At 40.9% G+C, this 21,590-nt stretch overlaps 3 protein-coding genes across 8 annotated transcripts in view; all 3 read right to left on the reverse strand.

Moving 5' to 3' along the window:
* Positions 1-919: 919 nt before the first annotated feature.
* On the reverse strand, positions 920-14,125 carry si:dkey-118j18.2. Of its 5 annotated transcripts, none has more exons than XM_034132477.1 (5): positions 13,779-14,125; positions 13,451-13,530; positions 13,021-13,180; positions 6,744-6,876; positions 920-2,870 (listed from the first exon to the last, which is right to left on the reverse strand). In XM_034132477.1, the coding sequence occupies exons 2-5, from the start codon at positions 13,468-13,470 to the stop codon at positions 2,662-2,664; spliced, it is 522 nt and encodes a 173-aa protein (XP_033988368.1). In that variant the 5' UTR covers positions 13,471-13,530; positions 13,779-14,125; the 3' UTR covers positions 920-2,661. The 5 variants fall into 5 exon arrangements, with proteins under 5 accessions (XP_033988368.1, XP_033988365.1, XP_033988366.1 ...); XM_034132474.1 differs by having other exon boundaries at positions 6,744-6,879; XM_034132475.1 differs by having other exon boundaries at positions 6,744-6,879; positions 13,451-13,535.
* Positions 14,126-14,913: 788 nt separating this feature from the next.
* Positions 14,914-17,471, reverse strand: timm21 (translocase of inner mitochondrial membrane 21). The gene is made up of 6 exons (XM_034132469.1): positions 16,965-17,471; positions 16,480-16,542; positions 16,297-16,394; positions 15,700-15,773; positions 15,435-15,540; positions 14,914-15,353 (listed from the first exon to the last, which is right to left on the reverse strand). Exons 1-6 carry the CDS (start codon positions 17,281-17,283, stop codon positions 15,261-15,263), a joined length of 753 nt encoding a protein of 250 aa, XP_033988360.1. The 5' UTR covers positions 17,284-17,471; the 3' UTR covers positions 14,914-15,260.
* A 605-nt stretch (positions 17,472-18,076) lies between these two features.
* The window catches only part of neto1l (neuropilin (NRP) and tolloid (TLL)-like 1, like), a 73,615-nt gene continuing 70,101 nt past the window's right edge, over positions 18,077-21,590 (reverse strand). The window contains exon 11 of one of the 2 annotated variants that reach the window (XM_034132446.1): positions 18,077-18,757. In XM_034132446.1, coding sequence (XP_033988337.1) covers positions 18,712-18,757 — 46 coding nt within the window. In that variant the 3' untranslated portion in view covers positions 18,077-18,711. Of the gene's footprint in view, positions 18,758-19,972; positions 20,377-21,590 lie in introns of those variants that run through there. The other variant, XM_034132447.1, reaches the window with a different exon arrangement.

The following is a 21,590-nucleotide window of genomic DNA, read 5'->3' on the forward strand; positions in this document are numbered from 1 at the left end:
ATTTCAGGTTTTTTGGGCACTGCAATAATAATAAACTTTATTTGTATAGCACCTTTCATGCAAAAAGCAGCCCTAAGTGCTTTATAGAAAACATAACAACAATATTAAAATAATATTAAAATGAATACAGAACAAGATGAAACATCTACAGTGATAATATGTTAAAATGTAAAATGAAAAATGTAAAATAAAAGCAAAAGAGACACAAATACAGTAAAACATGGACAATGATACAAGTGAGAATTGAAAGTTAACCCAAATGAAAAGCCATTAAAAAGATTAAATCAAATTAAATCAACCTCTGAGTCACCTATCTGTACGAGATAGGTGACTAAATCTACAGGACAGTTTTATAGAGTAACACAAATCAAAATGAATATTTTCAGTAGGAAATTCCCTCTGTGATTCATTGGGCAATAAGAGAGTGCCTGCGATAAAAAATAAGAGGGAATTTCCTACTAAAAAAAGGCTTTCAAAAGGAACTTTTACGGTAATTTCATATTGATTTTATAGCAAGACAGCGTGTCTTTATATGGTATAAGTTTGCATTTATATGGTTAATAAAAACTACAAACATAAGAGCTATACATTTACTAATAATAGTAGAAATGGTTACAAAAGATCTGTCAGCGAAATTCTGGCAAACACAACTTTTTCCCCTAAAATACAACTTACAAGGTTAATTTAAAATGTTGAGAAAGTAAAGTCATCAAGAACACAAACTATAGTCAATTGCTAAAATAAGTAATATTATAAGTAATTTAGTATCATTTGAAATAAATCCTTTGAAATGACGGCCTTATTTTATGTGTGAAATAAGGTGAATACGTCTATCTTGGAAGCAGAGTGTTGCTTTTGTTCCTCAGTACAGGATGTTAAGACTTTGAACACAAGGTCAACACAATCAGAAAACAACTCATCAGTATTATATATAACAACAGTTTAATACAGAAGAAGAACCTCTCCCCAAATCAAAACACAGATCAGTTCCCGTTCCTCACACAGCTGAGTGGATTTGATATGTCTCCACCGTGGGAATGAACATGAAGTGAACACACAGGACGGACATTACAGAGGAGCCTGTAATTATTCATGATCTAATCACCACCATGCTGTCAACGCAGTTCAAAATCTACATTCAGAAAAACCACAGGAAAGGTTTTTTAAAAAGGCATCAGTGACCGATGCCCCGAGATTTGTCATCACAAAACACATTCAATTCTTCACAAAAATCCCCTTTTATATACTTTTCCCCCAAAACACACCTACACAGCATTCATGTTTCTTAATAATATTCAGAATTCATACACGGATTATACGGTAACAAACACAGGAAGTGAAACGGATAAGAGAGGGCTGCTTCTGGATTATCTGAGATGCAGGGTAACAACCTTTTCCAAAAGCAACATGAGAGCAAACACACAAAGTCCACTGCCAGCCTGTGGAAGATTAACAGGGACGTTACAGGGTGCTGTTGTTAAAAAACAGTTTTTGGTTAGTCTCTTTTGCAAATATAATGCAAATAGAAATTAATAACTGAGATTTGTTGTTGAATTTTCAACCGTCGGCTCCATTTCCACTTGATATTTCTCTCAAATCAATCCTTCAGCTCAACATTACAACTGATCGGATTCTTTTACAGCCACAGGAAATATGTTTTCATGTGTCGAGGGGAAAAAGCAACCTTTTGTTTGACCCCGCAACTATCTGGAAAGACTAAATACACAGAATCTCCCTTTTCAGGCGTTTAGTTAAAGCAGCCGAGGTGATCAGAGAAAAAAAAAAAATAGCTCATAAATGTTAATTTGATTTCACTTGTTCCGCTTGTCCTCGCTCACTTCCCCTCACAGATGTAATAGGCACTTGAAAAGCCTAACGTCCCGGAATAATCACCATGATATATTAAACATAACCACTTATGCTAATGAGGTCATTATTTAAGACAATTAGTGCATTCGTTATCAAATAGTTCCTCGATGAGAGTTGTTTCAAGATAAAACTGTTCAAACGATTTCATATTTCACAGCGAGGTGAAGTCTTATTAATCGCTATGAGTTGTTTAATGTTAATAAAAGGGAGAGTTTGCAGTTTCTTTTTTAGTTTTCAGAACAAATGTCTGCAGCTTCACAAAAAGACGAAGTGATGTCCGACAGATTATGTATCACAGGAACTAAAAACATTTCTCAAACATAGTTAACGGGTTTAGATCTGAGAGAGGAAGTCAGACGTAGAGCGGGAGACCACTTTTATTTATTTAACACACTCTCTGCTTATCTGCGTCGCTCTGATTCCTCTGATCTTACACAGCGTCCACACGGCAGCGTGCGTTGAAGCTTGAAGCCGTGTCTGAAGCGCGACCAACAACCAATCACATTAATCTCCCGCCACGCGTCACCCCATTAAAAAACGCACGCTGCCGTGTGGACGGGCCGTTCGAGGTCTTTATCCTCGCTGGGAGGCAGGTCAAAACTGAGGCACGCAGGCTTCTCATGTCCCCCGTTATCTCGTCAGACAAGTAGAAAAACTTCTAGAAACCAGCACACACACACACACACCCAGAGATCTGCTCTCATGTGACGAGAGGCAGGCTGGCAGATGGTTGAATGTAGGAAGGCAGTGCATGGAAAAGGCATACTGGCATAGAGGAGGGTTTCGGGGGGTTTAATTGGGGCGGCTCTCGGACTCATTGTGGTTCACAGGGACGTCTGGCTGACTGACAGCAGGGGGGGACAGTGTGTAAGGGGGCGGGGCTTCATTTATGCTAATGGTGTCTCCCTCGGAAATGACGACAGTGTGATGGGGGGAGCGAGGAGCGTCCGCCTCGTCGTGGTGAGCACACTCGCTGTAGGGAGGGGGCTTCAGGTCGTCCTCTGGAAGGGAAGAAGAAGGAAACGGGTCAAGGAGATGATCTGCGGTCTCTAAATCAATTTGCATAAGGTCAAAAATACATCACGGTTATTAAAAAGGTTACAATCTCTCCTACAATCTAGTTTTTCAGAGATAACACTTCTACTGTTGCATCAAAACTATCACTCCCATCGTTCCCTTAGCTGCTTCACCAAATGAAAAGTGTGTGTGACAAACTGAGCACAGGTGAGAGATACAGGAGCTATACCCGGTGAAACTTTAAGGAACTCAGAAACCCAGTGACAGTGAGGAGAGACAGAGATGTTAGAGGAAACTGACCCTAGAGCTGTGGAATCCTGACTCCTCCGTCGCACTCAAAAATGGATTAAAGTTTGAAGTGTTTCTTCTCCTTCAAAGTTATTATCTAACACTGACCACGTGAGCGGCTCAGGCTGCGAGTCGGCTGCGTCTCCCTAAGAGATTCAAACTCGCCTACTTCTTTGCTGGTCGCATGCAAATTAAGGCAAGAATAGACAGTGAAAATGATATTTTGACAGTATATTGACGCCATACTGTCAATATTACCACAGTTTCAATGTCTTTATATGGAGAATCTGTCACAGGAATGAAATCAATATTTCCAGTTTCAGAATAAAACCCTTGATGTTGGCTTTTATTCTGAAATATGTGTTGTGGAAAATGCCACCACTTGCACTGCTCATGAAATGAATGCAGTGCAAGCTCTTAATTGTGGAAAAGTATTATTATTATTTACAAAAGAGCACTCTGGTTAGTGTTAATTTCGTCAGCTATTTTTTAATTTAGTTTTAGTCTTAGTCCTGCGTTAAATTTCCTTTTTAGTTTTAGTCATATTTAGTCACCTTCATCCTGTTTTTATTTAGTCAAGTTTTAGTCGACTAAAAGTCTGAGCATTTTAGTCTTATTTTAGTCGAAGAAAACTAATTATTTTAGTCTACTTGTCAATGAAAACTGTTGAGTCTTTTTTAGTCATCAGATTATATTGAACATTTCAGTCAAACTAGTCTAGCCAAAACCAATAATTTGTCATTTTAGTCAAACTTATTTTTACAATAAGATTATATCTTGTCCTTATTTGATGAAAAACACAGGTTGAATGATTAAGAATGCAGCTTTGCAGAGAGTGGTCAGGTTTGTGGTGTTTTTACCAGCTGTGTTATGGCCACATTGCTTCCCTTCTGATAAAACAATGCATTCGCTTTTTTTCTCCGCCTCATTGTAGCGAAAATGGGACATATCACATCGTTTCTTTCTCCCAAGCAGTGGTGGCTTTAGACTTTTTCGTTGTCAGTCATTTTGACAGACAGGATCGTGACATTTCCGTCATAATCCATTATTACCCGTCGAGTGCACAACTTATCACTCACTCGCGCTGACGGGGGGGTATTCGGTTAACGCGAGTGCGACCACTGCTCCCAATCCCTGTTATTGCCATTTTATTTTCTGTTAAATAAGGTTAGTTAGACCATGAGTTAGACCCGAGTCTTCCTGACAATTCACAGTGTGCCGCTGGCCCGGTGTAATTCAAATGTGCCGCCGCGCGCAGCACAGACACACAGCTGCTGCCCAGCCGCAGCACCGGAAATGGAACTGATGGGAGAAAAACTGACTTTCAGAGATGTTACGTTATCTTTGATAATATTTCGTCTCCTCATTTTTCGTCAACGAAAGTAAAGAGAGATTTTGGCATAGTTTTTATTTAGTGAACTACATTTTCGTCTCGTCACTTTTCGTCAACGATATTGCATGATGATTTCGTTACAGTTATTGTTTACTGCCGTCGGTGCCGTCTCGTCATCGTCTCGTTTTCGTCATGGAAAAAAAGGTCGTTGACGAACATATTTCGTCATAGTTTTAGTCAACGAAATTAACACTAACTCTGGTACACCACACCCTCTCTCTGTTTATCAATCTGACATTTCGGTTCAGACGCCACCTTAGTATTCGACTGTAAAGCCATATTTTGAAAGATATCTGTTGGTCATAGAATTACAAATGGATGAAGACAATATGAGTCTGCACCGCCGCATTTTGAAAGAGATGCAGAGATGTCTAGCTCTACGTGCAGGTATTATTATACATGCAAGCACTAACAAAGTTCAACTAAATATACATGACAGGAAGCCCTGAGTCACCCTGTTGTATCTCTGAGAGAAAGAAGATCATCAGTGGGGGTGAAAACGAGGCTGCATGAAACACAATTAGGCTGAGAGTCACTACTCCATCACCACATCCTGCTGTCAGACACAACGAGACCTTCAGATCAAATTAGAGGCAATTTGCAGAAGAGGAGAAACAACAGCTGATCTATCTCACTGCGCCCATCTTTCATAACCCCACAGTGTGTTGAAAGAACATAGAATGAAGAAGCTGAAATGGTAAAGAACGGGTTGCTCCTTAAGCACCAGGAGTGTGTGTTGAGTGTGTGATTATTTCTCACAGCAAGAAACAGACAACAGAAATGAGTTCACTGACACATCGAGGCATGTCGGAAAACCTTGAAGCGGCTTGATTCATTGTGACTAAGTTACTGACACACTGTGTACTTTTAAAGCGAACAAAGCTCTCTCTGTGTCTGTGTGTGTGTGTGTGTGTGTGTGTGTGTCTGTCTGTATGTGTGTCTGCCTGTGTGTGCGTCTGTGTGTCTGTGTGTGTGTGTGTGTGCGTCTGTCTGTGTCTGTGTGTGTGTGTGTGTGTGTGTGTGTGTGTGTGTGTGTGTGTGTGTGCGCGCACGTGTGTGTGTGTGTGTGTGTGAGAGATACAGATAGAAGTGCTTGACTCATGAATAACACTTCAGATTCTGATGGAGCCATTATAATAGTGGTGTTTACAGGGTGGTGGCTGGAGTTGAGAGATTCCTTAGAACATGTAAGATTAGTTTGAGGTTTAAAGTAGCATTTCTACTTCTGTGTGGTTTCAGTGAAGCCACAGTGTTTCTGTTCCAGTAGAGATTGCATGTTGAAACAAATGCTCAACTATCTTCTCCTTTTCAGAAACACACATCTATGAAAGCCACCTCCACTGCAGGCCTCTCAGTGACCTCTGCTTACAGTTAGTGAAAGTGAAAGTATGTAAACACACCGACCGTGGGGGATATTCAGAAATAAAACAAGGAGGACTTTCCCGTTACTACCGCTGTGGCTTACAGGAAATCCACAAAGAAGACGTACGAGGGGTAGAAATAAGAATGGAGCTTGACTTTTGATCCACATGCTGAAGGAGGAAGCAGGCAGACGCATGATACTGTGTTCAAGTGTATGTGTGTGTGTGTGTGTGTGTGTGTGTGTGTGTGTGTGTGTGTGTGTGTTAGGGATGGGAATTTGAAAGCAACACAATTGTTTTTTTAATAATGAATACATTTTCGTTGTAGAGTGTAACGTTCAGGTGTTAAGTTGGGATTTGATATGGGGGGGGGGGGGGGGCTCTCTGTGGAGGTGCGAGGGTATATATTAAATTATTAATATATACACAAAAAAAGGTTTAAAAATATCCAACCTTCAACTTGCTATTTTAAATCAGCATTGCTCTGCACACTTGCGAAATATCAAGTGTGTGGAAATCAACAAACAGCCCCGGCACAATTTAACCCCTGGTAACGTTACACATTTAAAAAGGGCACTTTCGTATAAATTTAATTAATTCATTTTATAATATGTAATCAACTTAATCAACCCCTCCCATTAAAAAATGTTGAATTACAATAAGAATATTCACAACTCATATTCGAATACCTGAATCATTTTGAATGTTCAATTCATCATTCCCATCCCTAGTGTGTATGTGTGTGTGTGTGTGTGTGTGTGTGTGTGTGTGTGTGTGTGTGTGTGTGTGTGTGTGTGTGTGTGTGTGTGTGTTACCTCCAGAGACGGCCTCGTATGGAGGGGGCATGTCGAGCTGTGAGAAGGAAGCATCTGGAGGCAGGGCGGTGGCGGAGGGTTCCTCTGTGGACAGATCATCCTGAGCTCCATACCAACTGGGCCACACAGAGGTCTGCTGCAGGGGGGGGGGGGGGGGGGGGGGGCACAGGGAGAGTTCATTAGACAATAAACAGACGTACAGAAAAAAGTCATTCAAGATACATTTATAATAACATATATATTTGAATATCAGTCCCTTTAAATAAGGAAGGACTGGAATGATAGCATCCAGGATGACAAACGAGGGGGATTATTTTCTCTGCATGGCGGCTTTGAGTGTAATCACACAGATGTTAGTGTTTGTATCCCCTCTTTCCCCCGTGAAGAAGCTCTAGAGTCAGAATGAGTTCCTTGCCAAGTATGGTTTCACATTTTCTTTGAATTGATGACTAAAATAAACATAGTAAAATACATTTGAGTTAAAAAATAAGAGCAAGTAGAGCAAGAATCCATCACATATCAATCACTGAGTATAAGACACAGATATAGAAACCGTAGAATAATAATAATAGGAAATACAATACAGAAATATATATATATGAATTAAAGTGTATTAGCTGTGCTGGTTGAAGTGGTTGTTTTGTAGAGAAAGGAGCAACAGTTTATAATAAAAAAGTATTTAAAAATATGTACAGCAACAAAGTCCCACAGAGATGAAGTGAGTAAATAGAGTTATGAAGAAAGCCTCATCACAAACACACCACACTGAGTTCAAGATAACTACGAGAGAAACACCCGACATGAGTCACCACTATTTCTAAAGAACTGATCCAAAACCTAATAAGTCTCATCTCCTCCATCTCTCTCTCCGGCCCACATGCATCTCTCCTCCCTCTCTCTCTCCGGCCCACATGCATCTCTCCTCCCTCTCTCTCTCCGGCCCACATGCATCTCTCCTCCCTCTCTCTCTCCGGCCCACATGCATCTCTCCTCCCTCTCTCTCTCCGGCCCACATGCATCTCCTCCATCTCTCTCTCCGGCCCACATGCATCTCTCCTCCATCTCTCTCTCCGGCCCACATGCATCTCTCCTCCCTCTCTCTCTCCGGCCCACATGCATCTCTCCTCCCTCTCTCTCTCCGGCCCACATGCATCTCCTCCATCTCTCTCTCCGGCCTACATGCATCTCTCCTCCATCTCTCTCTCTCCGGCCTACATGCATCTCTCCTCCATCTCTCTCTCTCCGGCCTACATGCATCTCTCCTCCCTCTCTCTCTCCGGCCCACATGCATCTCTCCTCCATCTCTCTCTCCGGCACACATGCATCTCCTCCCTCTCTCTCTCCGGCCCACATGCATCTCCTCCCTCTCTCTCTCCGGCCCACATGCATCTCTCCTCCATCTCTCTCTCCGGCACACATGCATCTCCTCCCTCTCTCTCTCCGGCCCACATGCATCTCTCCTCCCTCTCTCTCTCCGGCCCACATGCATCTCTCCTCCCTCTCTCTCTCTCCGGCCCACATGCATCTCTCCTCTCTCTCTCTCTCCGGCCCACATGCATCTCTCCTCCCTCTCTCTCCGGCCCACATGCATCTCTCCTCCATCTCTCTCTCCGGCCCACATGCATCTCTCCTCCCTCTCTCTCTCCGGCCCACATGCATCTCCTCCATCTCTCTCTCCGGCCCACATGCATCTCTCCTCCATCTCTCTCTCCGGCCCACATGCATCTCCTCCATCTCTCTCTCCGGCCCACATGCATCTTCTCCCTCTCTCTCTCTCCGGCCCACATGCATCTCTCCTCCCTCTCTCTCTCCGGCCCACATGCATCTCTCCTCCCTCTCTCTCTCCGGCCCACATGCATCTCTCCTCCCTCTCTCTCTCCGGCCCACATGCATCTCTCCTCCATCTCTCTCTCCGGCCCACATGCATCTCTCCTCCATCTCTCTCTCCGGCCCACATGCATCTCTCCTCCCTCTCTCTCTCCGGCCCACATGCATCTCTCCTCCCTCTCTCTCTCCGGCCCACATGCATCTCTCCTCCATCTCTCTCTCCGGCCCACATGCATCTCTCCTCCCTCTCTCTCTCTCTCTCCGGCCCACATGCATCTCTCCTCCCTCTCTCTCTCTGGCCCACATGCATCTCTCCTCCCTCTCTCTCTCTCTCTCTCCGGCCCACATGCATCTCTCCTCCATCTCTCTCTCCGGCCCACATGCATCTCTCCTCCCTCTCTCTCTCTCTCCGGCCCACATGCATCTCTCCTCCATCTCTCTCTCCGGCCCACATGCATCTCTCCTCCATCTCTCTCTCCGGCCCACATGCATCTCCTCCATCTCTCTCTCCAGCCCACATGCATCTTCTCCCTCTCTCTCTCTCTGGCCCACATGCATCTCTCCTCCATCTCTCTCTCCGGCCCACATGCATCTCTCCTCCCTCTCTCTCTCTCTCCGGCCCACATGCATCTCTCCTCCCTCTCTCTCTCCGGCCCACATGCATCTCCTCCCTCTCTCTCTCCGGCCCACATGCATCTCTCCTCCATCTCTCTCTCCGGCCCACATGCATCTCTCCTCCATCTCTCTCTCCGGCCCACATGCATCTCTCCTCCATCTCTCTCTCCGGCCCACATGCATCTCTCCTCCCTCTCTCTCTCCGGCCCACATGCATCTCCTCCCTCTCTCTCTCCGGCCCACATGCATCTCCTCCCTCTCTCTCTCCGGCCCACATGCATCTCTCCTCCATCTCTCTCTCCGGCCCACATGCATCTCTCCTCCATCTCTCTCTCCAGCCCACATGCATCTCTCCTCCCTCTCTCTCTCCGGCCCACATGCATCTCTCCTCCCCCCCCCTCTCCGCCCCCCCCCCCCTGTGTTTGATTCATTTAACCCAGGACTCGAGTCGTCTTGGCGTTTCTCCAGAAGACGCTCAGTGGGCCGGGTTATGGACGACCACAGGGACCCTGCAGCACATTCTATTACAACCTTAACAGGAACATTATACACCAGAGGAGAGGGAGAGGGAGAGGAGGAGGAGGAGGAGGAGGAGAGGAGAGGAGAGGAGAGGAGAGGAGAAGGAGAAGGAGAGGGAGAGGAGAGGATGAGGAGAGGAAGAGGAGAGGAGAAGGAGAAGAGACAGGAGGAGAGGGAGAGGAGAGATTAGAGACTAGAGGAGAGGAAGAAGTAGGGGAAGTAAAACAGATTAAAATGTGTGTGTGCAAAAGGGAGAGAAAGAGAGAAAGTAGTGGGACTCTGTACTTGTATTATGAACCCTCCAGAGGTCAAATATCACATCTGCACCACATCTGTGTAACAAATGGTTCAAACCTAAAAATAGCTTCAACAACCTACAAGACTTAATAGAGCTTGGGAATGACCCTCAAACACTTCAATTATAATGTTTTTATGCACTTTTACATGTTATTTTTAATCAACTAATAAATGTTTGGGAACATTTATACGTCTGATTTATGAGTAGAGCAGCTGCACACAAAGCGCTTCTCAAATCTATGTTCAGATGATATACAGCACTTGTATGTGGCATGTATTGCTGACCTTTGATCTCCCTCTGAACATGCCCTTTCCCCTAAACCTCTCTTATAAATGAAAATGGTTAAACCGAATGTTACTTCTTATAAGAATCTGAGAAATGCTTCAGAAAGAACATATAACGAGTGTGGTGTGTTTCCACTGCAGAATGTCTCTTTTTTTTAGGAGAAATGGGGCATTTCCTGTTGCACAAATATTCCAAACAACGCTAAAAATACCCCAGCCTCTGCCTCTTAGATTTAACAACCACGATAGATATCTCAAAAGCTGGGGCGGCAGCAAGAAGAAACCGGATTTATTTTTCCATTTAAAGGGGACCTATCATGCAAAATGCACTTTTTTGATGTCTTGTATAAATATGTGTCCCCGGTGTGTCAGGGAACTCACGCAGCGTCAGAAAATAAAACCCTCTCTCTTTTCCTCCGTACCCAAATCTCTAAAAACGGGGCTACAATGGAGCTGATCCAGATTTGCGTCCGATATGACGTAATATCTGAAATGTGGACCCACGGCCCTATCAGAAACGTTGCTATCAGAAACAATGCCCGACTGTTTTGGACGTAATATGGTCGGTGTTTACATTAGCATCGCTAACACTCAGAGCTAACCTGTACTGCAGAGCATGTGTGTGAAGAAGCAGGAAATAAAAAGGAACTCACCTTGTGGTATAACCGGCAAGAGAGAAAGCCTTTGAGCTCCATACTGTTTCAGAAACAATCCTTGATAATCCATGATATGGCGTTTCATCACGGCAGCATTTAGTTTAGACAGTAGCTGCCGGGTCCCGCATGAGCTCAGCCCCCTCCTTTTTTATTTGCATCAATTTTTTTTAAGTTTTATACCCCAAATCAGCACTTTTGAAACAGGAAGTGAAACAGAGGGATATGAGGCATGGCTAGAATGGGTGATCTGTTTGGTATTTTGAGCAAAACACTTCATAGACATGTTTTTTATATATTCTTATATATCTGAGACCTATGCTATTGCCTAAAAATAGCATGATAGGTGACCTTTAAACCATTCCTTAGAAATATGACTTGATGAATTTGCTGCAACTTGTGCAGGAGCTACTAAGAAGTGGATTACGTGGGCAAGAGTTAGAAATGACCTAGAAACACCTCAGTCACCCGTTTGATGATTCACGGAGCATATTTGTGAAGGGTATGAATCATGGAGATTGCTTCCAGGTGTTTCAGAGTCAGTAAAGCAGAAAGGCTCGACGACGGGACAGGATCATGATGTCTATCTAAACCCACAGGATGTTGAGCAAGGCATTTATATTCTAGACATATCAGTGAAACACAGATAAAACATTTAACTAGTGCTCGACGGGAACAATAAACCTGTGATTTGTAGCTGATTTCAAAATATGAATAAAAAGCATGTGTGGCAGCAAAAGTAAGAAACCAACAACTCTTAAAGTCACCAGGGATCAACTGACTCTTGAACAGAAGCTCAAAATATCCACAGACTAACCACAATGTCAAGCTAATTAAATATAATAAGAGATCTCAAGATAAATGGCAGTGGATGACATTTAGACTTTTTTTAGATTCAGGGAACAACAAGACCTTGGAAGAGGCACACAGTGCTCTCTGTGAATCAGTCCTCTCCTGCCTTGCTGTCTGCGCTGATAATATTTGCACGAAGAAAATCTCACACACTGGGTTGACATTTTACAAACTTGTTTAAAAAAAAAAAAAAAAGTTGAGTAACGCTTTCCAACTGTCAAAGCTGTGACCTTTGTTGTAAAAGGGTCAAACAAACAGAACGTTTTAAAAGATGTAAACCAGAAGTGAACGACCTATTTATACTCATCTACACTCGCTTAGTATGTCACTGAAAATGAAATGTCACGCCTCTCCTCTTTGCACTCAATGTGAAAGTGACTGAAAACCACAAGCCCTCTCTCTTTCTTCAGAGTGAGAGATTAGCAAACAGCTCCTCTGCAAAAATGTAACACAACCGTGACCCTATTTGACTTTCTCTGACTCCAGTGAAATCCAGTCGGATGGAAAAAGTCCTGAGAGTCGGCACGGACTTCCCTTTGTGATGCGAACACTTTCTGTGGCCAAATGAAGCTACAGTGGATAAAGAGGAACTACAGATCACACAGAATGTACTTTTTTCATTGTAAGGACAATAAAATAGATTGTTGTTTGCATATAATGTTGTGTTGTGTGAAAAAAGAAATCCTACCTTTTCAACTTGAAATTAGCCTATATGCTTCTGCTTGTAAGTTTGTTTGCACTATGCAGATGTTTTGCTATAGTTTTCCTGTTGATAAACGCTGACCCTATTTAATTCAATTCATGAATTGTTATTGGATGGTTCACCATGCACGAAAAACAGCATTTCATCAAGAATTCAAGGTTACATGGGGTGAGTTATAACATATTAAATGGTCTTTTGATGGGTGAAAATTCCTTTTAAGTGAAATGTGTCTGCCCGGGTTGAACTCAGACACCCACCCTTACACTGCAGATACAAAAAAACTATTTGGATCGTCAGGAAACACGATGCCACATTTTTGCCGCTATGTAACGCACACGTTTTGCTCACTGACCATTCTTCAGTCTCTCAGCCGCTATAAATAGATCATCTTTGTTACAAAATCCTTTTAGTTAGCCTTGTCCCTTAATAAAGACACATCCTCGAGGCGCTAAAGCACTCGAGTAGTTGACAGCTAGATTGCCTGTTTCAAATGTAGGACGTGTGTATGTGTGGGGTCTGAACTTACACTCTGTCTCTCATACATCTGATGGAGGTAGGCCCTTCCTCCGACGATGACTATCTGAGCGTTGCGTGGGTTGTTCAGGTACGCCGCCAGCTGCCTCTGTCTCGATCGATACCAGCACACGTAGAAGCATATCTTGATAACGATGAATACAATGACGACTCTGGAGACGAAAGAGGAGAGGGGGGGGGGGGGGGTGATGAGACATACTTTACACATCAGTTTTAAACTATTTTATCCAATTATAACTATTATAACCAGTTAAAAACTCAACAGGAAAACCATTGGAGACAGTTATTGTGTATATTTCTAATAACACACTGATACTGTGATATTTTGTTAACATGATGGTAAAACATTCACAGAAAAGGCTCATAAGTGGATTGCTAGTGTTTAACCACAGACTGATGAATTATATATCGTTGATACTCACATGTACCAGTACAGCTCCATTTCTCTGAGATTTCAGTCAGTGGTGAGAGGCTCTCATAGCTGGGGACAACTTTCTGATCCCTGGCCAACACCACAACGTGTCCAGAAAACAGTAACAACAAGAGACATTATTCACTAACTTGCTTAAAGTAATCAATTACAATAAAAGGCTTTAAGTAAACTCCAGCTGACTTGTATTAACCTACACGTTCAGATCGTCTCAGCTAAAGCACTTTTCTGTAACTTAAAACAGATGTTAAGTTAAGCAGCTTATTCGTTCACTTAGCTACTTAACTTAGCTAAAAGCAGACAGAAGATGTTGTACTTACTTTACAGAGACAGCTCTTGAGAGTTAGCTTTGAAGGTGTGCCATTTGATTTCCCCCTCTTCGTTTCTGAGACGCAAAGAGGAACCAGCTGAAGCTAATGCTAGCTTAGCTATGCTAGTTAGCAGGCCACAACAACAACAACAGCCTATGTATCCACTCCGCGATCAAAACAAACAGTGATAATGAACCACTTTATCCACATATCTTCTTGGGGTAACACACAAGGTTACTAACTAGTTGCCTGGCAAACTACTCGTTAATTTAACATTGAATAAACAACTTATAATCGCGTTATTCATGAAGAGTTTCAGCTAGCGCATCGCAACCGTTGGTTTGGTAAGTGGGCGGTGTCTATGGGTGTGCATAACAAGTGTTGCCTTCACTAATACCGGGAAAATGCAGCACCTAATGACACACGATGTTGTAACCATCAGAATCAGAATGAGTCTATGTTAATGACATGCAATTATACAAAATATGTATAAGATTGGGCCAAAGTAACAGTTTAAATGTTAAAAATATTCATAAATAGGACCTAATTTCCTCCCCACAAATGAAATATCAGTCGCAGCCTTTTCGACTGTTGCTAATTATTTGGTGTTTTATTCAGTTTCATCAAAAATATCGATGTTTCCGAGTGTTCATGAAGGTAGCATACTTCAGTCTGACAAAATGGTAAAATGGGACAAAATCAAAAGACTGTATTACATTAATGTTGTCCTTATATCATCAAAATACCTTTTGAAGTTATTCCAACTCATATATAATGGTTGTTTATTATTTAGAATCAATGATATATGATAAATTATAGACTATTTTAAAGGGTTATATCAGGTTGTTCCTCTCTCTCGATCCGTTGCCTCCATCTAGTGGTCATTGGTGTGTATTGCAGTCTACCATTTAAAAAGAGACAACCACATAGTCATGTATTAAACAAAGACTAAAATAACAATGTACATTTAATAAAAAAGCAGGATCTCTAAAATTACAAACTTCACATATAAGCAAGTACTTTATTAAAGGTAAATATTGTATTAAAATCACTTCAAATGCCAATTAAAATACACCCAATTCAATAAAGCTGAAGAATCAAAGCTTCATCCATCATTTTGTCCCGGAATAAAAGCACTGATAACTTTTTTCTTGTATGTCTGCATAAAATAGACAAACAGTTTTTATTACAATCAAAAAGCATCTTTAATTACAGGTTGACATCCAGGAAAACAATGTGTAGCATGTGTATTATTTACAAAACAATAACACATAAGAGTCCATGATCATTTCCTGTGAAAGAGACTGTGCTTCCCAAATGCTCCAGTGTTGTGGCAAAGTTCAAATCAACCAAAACTGTTGATTTTGAACACAACACCTTTTAATAGTCAATGACATTTAGACTTAATCTTAAGCTATTTATCTAATAACTCAAACACATTTTCCCACAATACTTTTTCAGTGAAGTGACACTCATATCTTTATTTCTTTCTTATCGGTTATCCTCCACGATGATGGTTCGTCTCGGGTAGGTGTCCATTTCCACAATTATGTAACGAAACTCATATTTTCCAGTTTTGGGATTCTGTGAAATAACAACAGTATCTCAATTTGGAGGAAATCTGTGTAATGAAATGGTGCATCTTTGGAAATGAATAAAACAAACCTCTCTTGACTCCGTGTGCACCGTCCCTTTGCGTCCTGGCTCCGATCCTTCGACGTAAAACTTCAGTCTCAGATGCTTCACTCCGTCCTTCAGGAACTCATGATGACTGAGGTGGAAACACAAACAGGTTAAAAAACACTGTAACACCTAAGCAGAACCACCACACAGATGCTTACAGATATATAACCCAATCTATTTAAAACTGTACAAAGAAATGTGTACAAATGAAAAATATATTCACTAGAAATAAGAACAAAGCTCCCACCTGACTTGCTGCCTTCTCCCTCGGCGCGTCGTCTCCCCGTAACACTTGATCGGATCCCCAAAAGCACCAACAACCTACAATTTCAATACACATACATGTTTTTAAACTTTGCTTTTCAACAGATGACTTCTTTAAGATATGCCCTGAAATCAACGTAGAGGAGGTAACATACAATACAACATAAATTCCAATTAATGCCACAAATGTTTTTATCTATGTGCAACTAGAGCTGTGATGACTTGTTCAATTAATGTGTAAATCGACAGAAGAAGAATGAATTTGATCAAATATTTTGATAATTGATTAAATGTCAAAAGTATTTCCATGTAATGTTGTACGTTTCATGCAGAACATGCTGTTTTCAGCCTCTCAAATATGGAGATAAGTGGATATTTGTGCTTTTTGGACTGAAAAACAAGGCATGTTCAGACTTTGAGAACCTAGTATGGATATGTGTCTCTATTTACAGATGTTTTATACACCAAACAAGTAATGAACTATCTAAAAACAAAATGTATTGTACCATTTCAGGAGATGTTGTTTAGTTATTAAACTTTTAGGAAGAGATGCAGTTTTTTCCTCAGCAGCGACTCTTACCCCGGGGTCTAACCGGATTATGTTGAAGGCTTTCCCGTACACTTTGTTTGGACTCGAGGTGGAAAACAGCTCCTGGAAAACCACATACAGCAGCCCACCTGAAACATAAAGAACACATTTTAATGCTCATATCCATTATTTAACTTCAGATGATAAATCTGCCTGAAATCTTCTTGTATTCACCCGTCACTCCCAGTCCGATGAGAACAACGATCAGGTAGGTGAAGTCTCTGCCGGCCGCTATCACTGCAACATATATTTCACAATCAGTTAATGTAGACTCTTACTATGACTTTGGTACTTGTGCAAAGAGGTGCTTGCTTTAATTAATAAAATAATTAATATATAATGTTTTGATGTCCCCTTTTTTGTCTACCTTGCTACTTGAGAGTGTTACAACTCTGTCAATGTTATAGTATTACATGCTGCTACTTGTTGTCTTACCTTGAATGTGTTTTTTTATTAAGATTTAAAATCAGACATCCTTTAATTGTCCCACAGTGGGGACATGTACAATGTTACAGCAAAGGGCACAGTGTGGAAACATTAAGAAAAAAGGACAAGACTAACATGTCATGTCCACCTGAATGCAATACCTGTTGGAACAGATCTTATAATGCAATTAAGTACAGTATATTTCTAGTAAAACTTCTTCACTATTTGCTGACCTTTCTGAGCCGCGGAGGGCTCCGGGCTCCCACTCGGATACCGGGACACAGAGCGGTCTCTGTCCCCGGAGCTGCTGCTCTGGTTCCGGGCTGCAGAGCGGAGACAGACCCCCCGCTGTGCCCGGAGGAAGCAGCTCAGCACGGGCAGGAAAAACCGGGGAGCCTCGGTCCTCTGGAGGGTCAGACCGGACACCGTGCACGCGTTCCGGTGTGTGTCTCTTATTATACATCCATGGTGTGTCTGCACGAGAAAACTCACGTGTGTGTATTTGTGTGTCGCTGTCCGGTGCAAAGCTCTGAATAGCTGCGTGTAAGCCATGATTACTGTGTGTCCTCTGTGAGAGTGTGTGTACTTTAGCACGGACAACTAGCTAAAGCTGCACGCGCACACACACACTGAGCACAGGATCAAATAATATAAAGTTAATAATTATTGTTAGTCGTGTATGCACAACCTAACACACTAACTATTTGACATGCTGTGCTATCTGTGTTAAATTGTGTTTATGATTCTGAGGCGCATAGTGTTGACGTCACGCACCATTTCAAGGACTCATGGGAAACTGAGTTTTTACCAGTAAGATCTAATCATCAACATTTTGCACAATATACCCAACAAATATATATATTTGAACAAGTTTCTAGATATTTAAATATACCTCAACATATATGTTTACTATTGTGTATTCAGTTACTTTTTGGACTCGGCTGAAAGGTTATATATAGCATAAAGCTATTTAATAATATCAAAATTGATCTAAAATGGTTATTTGTAATAATAAATGTAACAGTACATTTATCGTGAACGTCATTGTTAATATAGGGTACATTTTACATGAATAAATGCAACATAACTAAAAGTACTCCTAATTGAACTGGATTTGTATGTGAATTTAAAGAATATTTAACGTGTAATCACTTAATAATTAAAGTAATCTGTTTTTTATGTTTTTTTCTTATATACATTAAATTAAACATCCTCATGTCCTCATTTTAAAATATCAGTTTCTTAAGTCAGCTGTTTGCATCGATTTGACGTAATATATAATGGCCATTCGGGGGAAGTGGTAATAGACATTGTATGATACTGACAAAATCAATCATCACCAAACGATCAGTAAACATCAGTTTATTGAAAACATTTGATCCAGCATGTTCTGTTATCAAATCAAATGTAAAGGGGTTAAAAAACACCACAATGAAGTGAAGTGTGACCAAAGAGAAAGTAAATAACATTCATCAGAGAGAGAGGGATAAATAAACAGCAGTGGACGGTCAGTAGAATCACGCTTTATGAGGTTTAACATCACTTTGTTTCAGACATTCAGTTTCTTCGTCTTCTCAAAAAGGCGTCTCTTGTTTAGATATAAAAACAACCTGATACTCTACTGTAAAGAGATGACATCAGAATAGGAAATAAAAGTGAAATCAGCAGCTGCAATGTGATAAAATGATTAAAAAACCTGATTCTGTTTTGAACCACTTTACATTAAAGGTACTCTTTAAAACACACGTTCAGTCCCGTGTCAGATGTATCCACTGCTCGTCTTTCCCAGCAGGTTTTCGGGGGAAATGCACCTCTGCTGTCCCAAAGCAAAGAAGACAAACTTGCGTACATCACAAACCTTTTTTTTTTTTTTTTTTTTTTTTTTACTTTTACATTTTTCTCATCACAACACTCTACATTGGTAAAGTTGCTCAGTTCACTCAAGATGCATGGGAGAGAAAAGGTTAGCTCCGAATGCTGTCAAAGCTGGCAAGATGCAGAGGAATGATGCATCTGTCTGATGTATCTGCAGAGAAATGAAAACACTATTACTTTGAGTCTGTCCTCCTGGCCCTTTTCCCATCTCCTGCTGCTCTGATCGAATTGGTGCAGACTAATTACTGAGCTGTCGGCCTCTGTCTATACGCTGGCAGATTACTTTGTGACGGTGTGTGTGTGTGTGTGTGTGTGTGTGTGTGTGTGTGTGTGTTCAAGATAGCAGTTAAGAAGAGGGTTGCTTTCTAAATATATATATCGTGGCGAAACAGAAAGACAACACACAGATGTGCAATGTGCATAGAAAATAAACATTTTATTCAAGTCTCTGCAAAAGTGGAAAAGAAGATGGCCGAGCATGGATGTAAATAATACATGACATTAAATACAGAAAAAAAAATGCACACATAGATGGTAAATACCATAAAAACTGACAGTAAGAAAACAACTCGGACAATGGCAGTGTGTGTGTGTGTGTGTGTGTGTGTGTGTGTGTGTGTGTGTGTGTGTGTGTGTGTGTGTGTGTGTGTGTGTGTGTGTGTGTGTGGCTGATCCGTCCTTTCTGCAGAGTGTGTGGGGTTAATCTCATGAGGGCAAACACCAAAAGTCAATTAACTTGTCCGTCACATACCGGCCATTATTTGGACTCTTTTTTTATTGTCCTGCTAGGTGAAACTAATCCTCTAAAGCTAATAAAGCAACAAGTAAATAAAATGTGTGTGTGCTGCTGACAGTTTGAGGACACACGGAAAAGCAAAAGCCAATAAAACAAAGGTGAAGCTTTATTGTTATTTATTTGACAAAGCATCAGTAAAATCAGCCCTGAAAGATATTTAGAGTAAATGTAAAAACGATCAATTCGCCCTATAGTATAAAAGTCTGTTTCCATACAAAGAGGCTCCTACAGTAGAAGAAGGTTAGAAGACAACCAGACTTTAAGTAATTAAAAAAAACAAGTATTCTAAAAGTGCAAAAAGTTAGTCAACTTATTTGAAAAGGTGTTAAAATGAAAATGGTGCAACTCTCAACATGCAATGCAAAGATGCTTTTTCTTCCACTACTTTGACGTATGTGTTAGTAAATGGGGGCTTTTTATATTTTAATGTTAGTTTATTAATGTTTATGGCTATAGACGAAGCATGCACAAACCTTGAAGTGTTATCAAAATTATTTTAGCTTTAATTTGTATTAGGTTAGTAACTAATTCCAATAAAACAAATCATCCTAGATTATCTTTAAAAATCATAATATGTATGCTATTCATTTGAAAAACACATGCTTCAAAGTAACTTTAATATACTTTATTACATTAATTTCAGTGAGGGATCTATGATAATGACACATTTAGAGTTTAATAATCAATAATCAATAATCATGTTTATTCTAAAAGGTCCATTTCTTTCCAGAGAGACAAAATAAATCTGGATTTAGAGCTGACGCGTCTCACAGCACAGTGAGTGTTTCATCTAGTCCTTTGTGTTCATCACATGATTACATATTCAATCTCCTCTCGTCAAAGTGTCCCTTCATCATCATCATCATCATCATCATCATCATCAGCATCATGCAGGTGTAAATCCCCGCTCCGCTTTCTCATATGTCAGTGACGCCCGTTCGTACTGATCCAGGATCGCACTATACTCAAGAAGTCTACATGATGGAGAACATAAGCACACACACACACACACACACACACACACACACACAACACACACACACACACACACACACACACACACACACACACACACACACACACACACACACACACACACACACACACACACACACACACACACACACACACACACACACTGTTCACAATAACAGACACAACTACAGGTAACACTTCCTGTGATCGCTCCATTGGGTGCACGCTTGAAGCGGCAGACATTTTGTAAATATGCACTGAAATGCAACTCTTTTATGCTGATATTTGCATATTAAATGTATTGTTATCTTACTTCTTCATGAAAGCACGGCGATGGAGCATCCACATGAAGTGTTACACACAGGCAGAAATGCTGCTGTATGCTTCACAATAAACCAAAACACAAAATCAAATGCTACAAGTGACAGAAATCATGCACAACTAGAGGAACTCGGCATAAAGGTTTCATCAGTAAATACTTACAGAGTTTAAAAAGGTTTTAAAATAATCTCAATTAGCTTTCTTTAGTGTGTGCACAAACATCCCACTGATTTGATGAATGAAAACATGTGGGATTGTACGGAAGAGGATTAGGGACAAATGTCAACACTTTGAGTTTTCAGAAATCTGAGTTATTTTTTTTAATAACAATATTTTTTAAATGTATTTGAGTTCTGAGATTAAAGTCAGAGTTCAGATAATAAAGACAGAATATATTTCTTAATTCATTTCAGTTTGTATTTGAGGTTTAAAGTGGCCTAGGTAGCTAAACGGACACATTTATAGGAACTTTTGATTAATGTCCGTTAACTTTTACAATATAGCAATTTAGACTTTAATCTCAGAGTGAGTTTTAAATCAAGAACTCAAACACATTTTTCTCAATGAGTCCTAATCCTCTTCCGCAGTAAGGTGTCTGCGTTATAAATGTGTGCTTTTATGTGGATTTAACAAGCTTCTTCACAAGATAAGTGTGATTTTCTGTAGGTAGAGAAGTGCAGAGGTTAGACATTATTGTTCGATAACAGCTTCAACTACAGATGATTGAAAAAAGTCCATGCTGATGAAAATCCACTGATGATATGTCTTCGGGAGACATACAGCAAACTGGAGCATCACCAAAAAAAAAAAACGTACAAGGAGGGCAAGATGGCCGCAAGCAAGAAAACCATCTTGGTGAAAATGAACAAGAAAACAACCCGCGCAAAAATCA

This window comes from Trematomus bernacchii, unplaced genomic scaffold, assembly GCF_902827165.1.
Source record: "Trematomus bernacchii unplaced genomic scaffold, fTreBer1.1, whole genome shotgun sequence".
NCBI lineage: Eukaryota > Metazoa > Chordata > Actinopteri > Perciformes > Nototheniidae > Trematomus > Trematomus bernacchii.

Excerpts from the sequence above, each read along its gene's own strand:
- timm21 (XM_034132469.1), bottom strand. The coding sequence starts at position 17,283 with ATGGCTTACACGCAGCTATTCAGAGCTTTGCACCGGACAGCGACACAC. Across the intron at positions 16,543-16,964 it reads GCCCTCCGCGGCTCAGAAAG|TGATAGCGGCCGGCAGAGAC; the intron begins GTCAGCAAATAG and ends TATATGTTGCAG. Across the intron at positions 15,541-15,699 it reads GGGAGAAGGCAGCAAGTCAG|TCATCATGAGTTCCTGAAGG; the intron begins GTGGGAGCTTTG and ends TTTCCACCTCAG.
- si:dkey-118j18.2 (XM_034132474.1), bottom strand. The coding sequence starts at position 13,470 with ATGGAGCTGTACTGGTACAT. Across the intron at positions 6,880-13,020 it reads AGATGTATGAGAGACAGAGT|CAGACCTCTGTGTGGCCCAG; the intron begins GTAAGTTCAGAC and ends CCCCCCCTGCAG. Across the intron at positions 2,871-6,743 it reads ATACGAGGCCGTCTCTGGAG|AGGACGACCTGAAGCCCCCT; the intron begins GTAACACACACA and ends CTTCCCTTCCAG.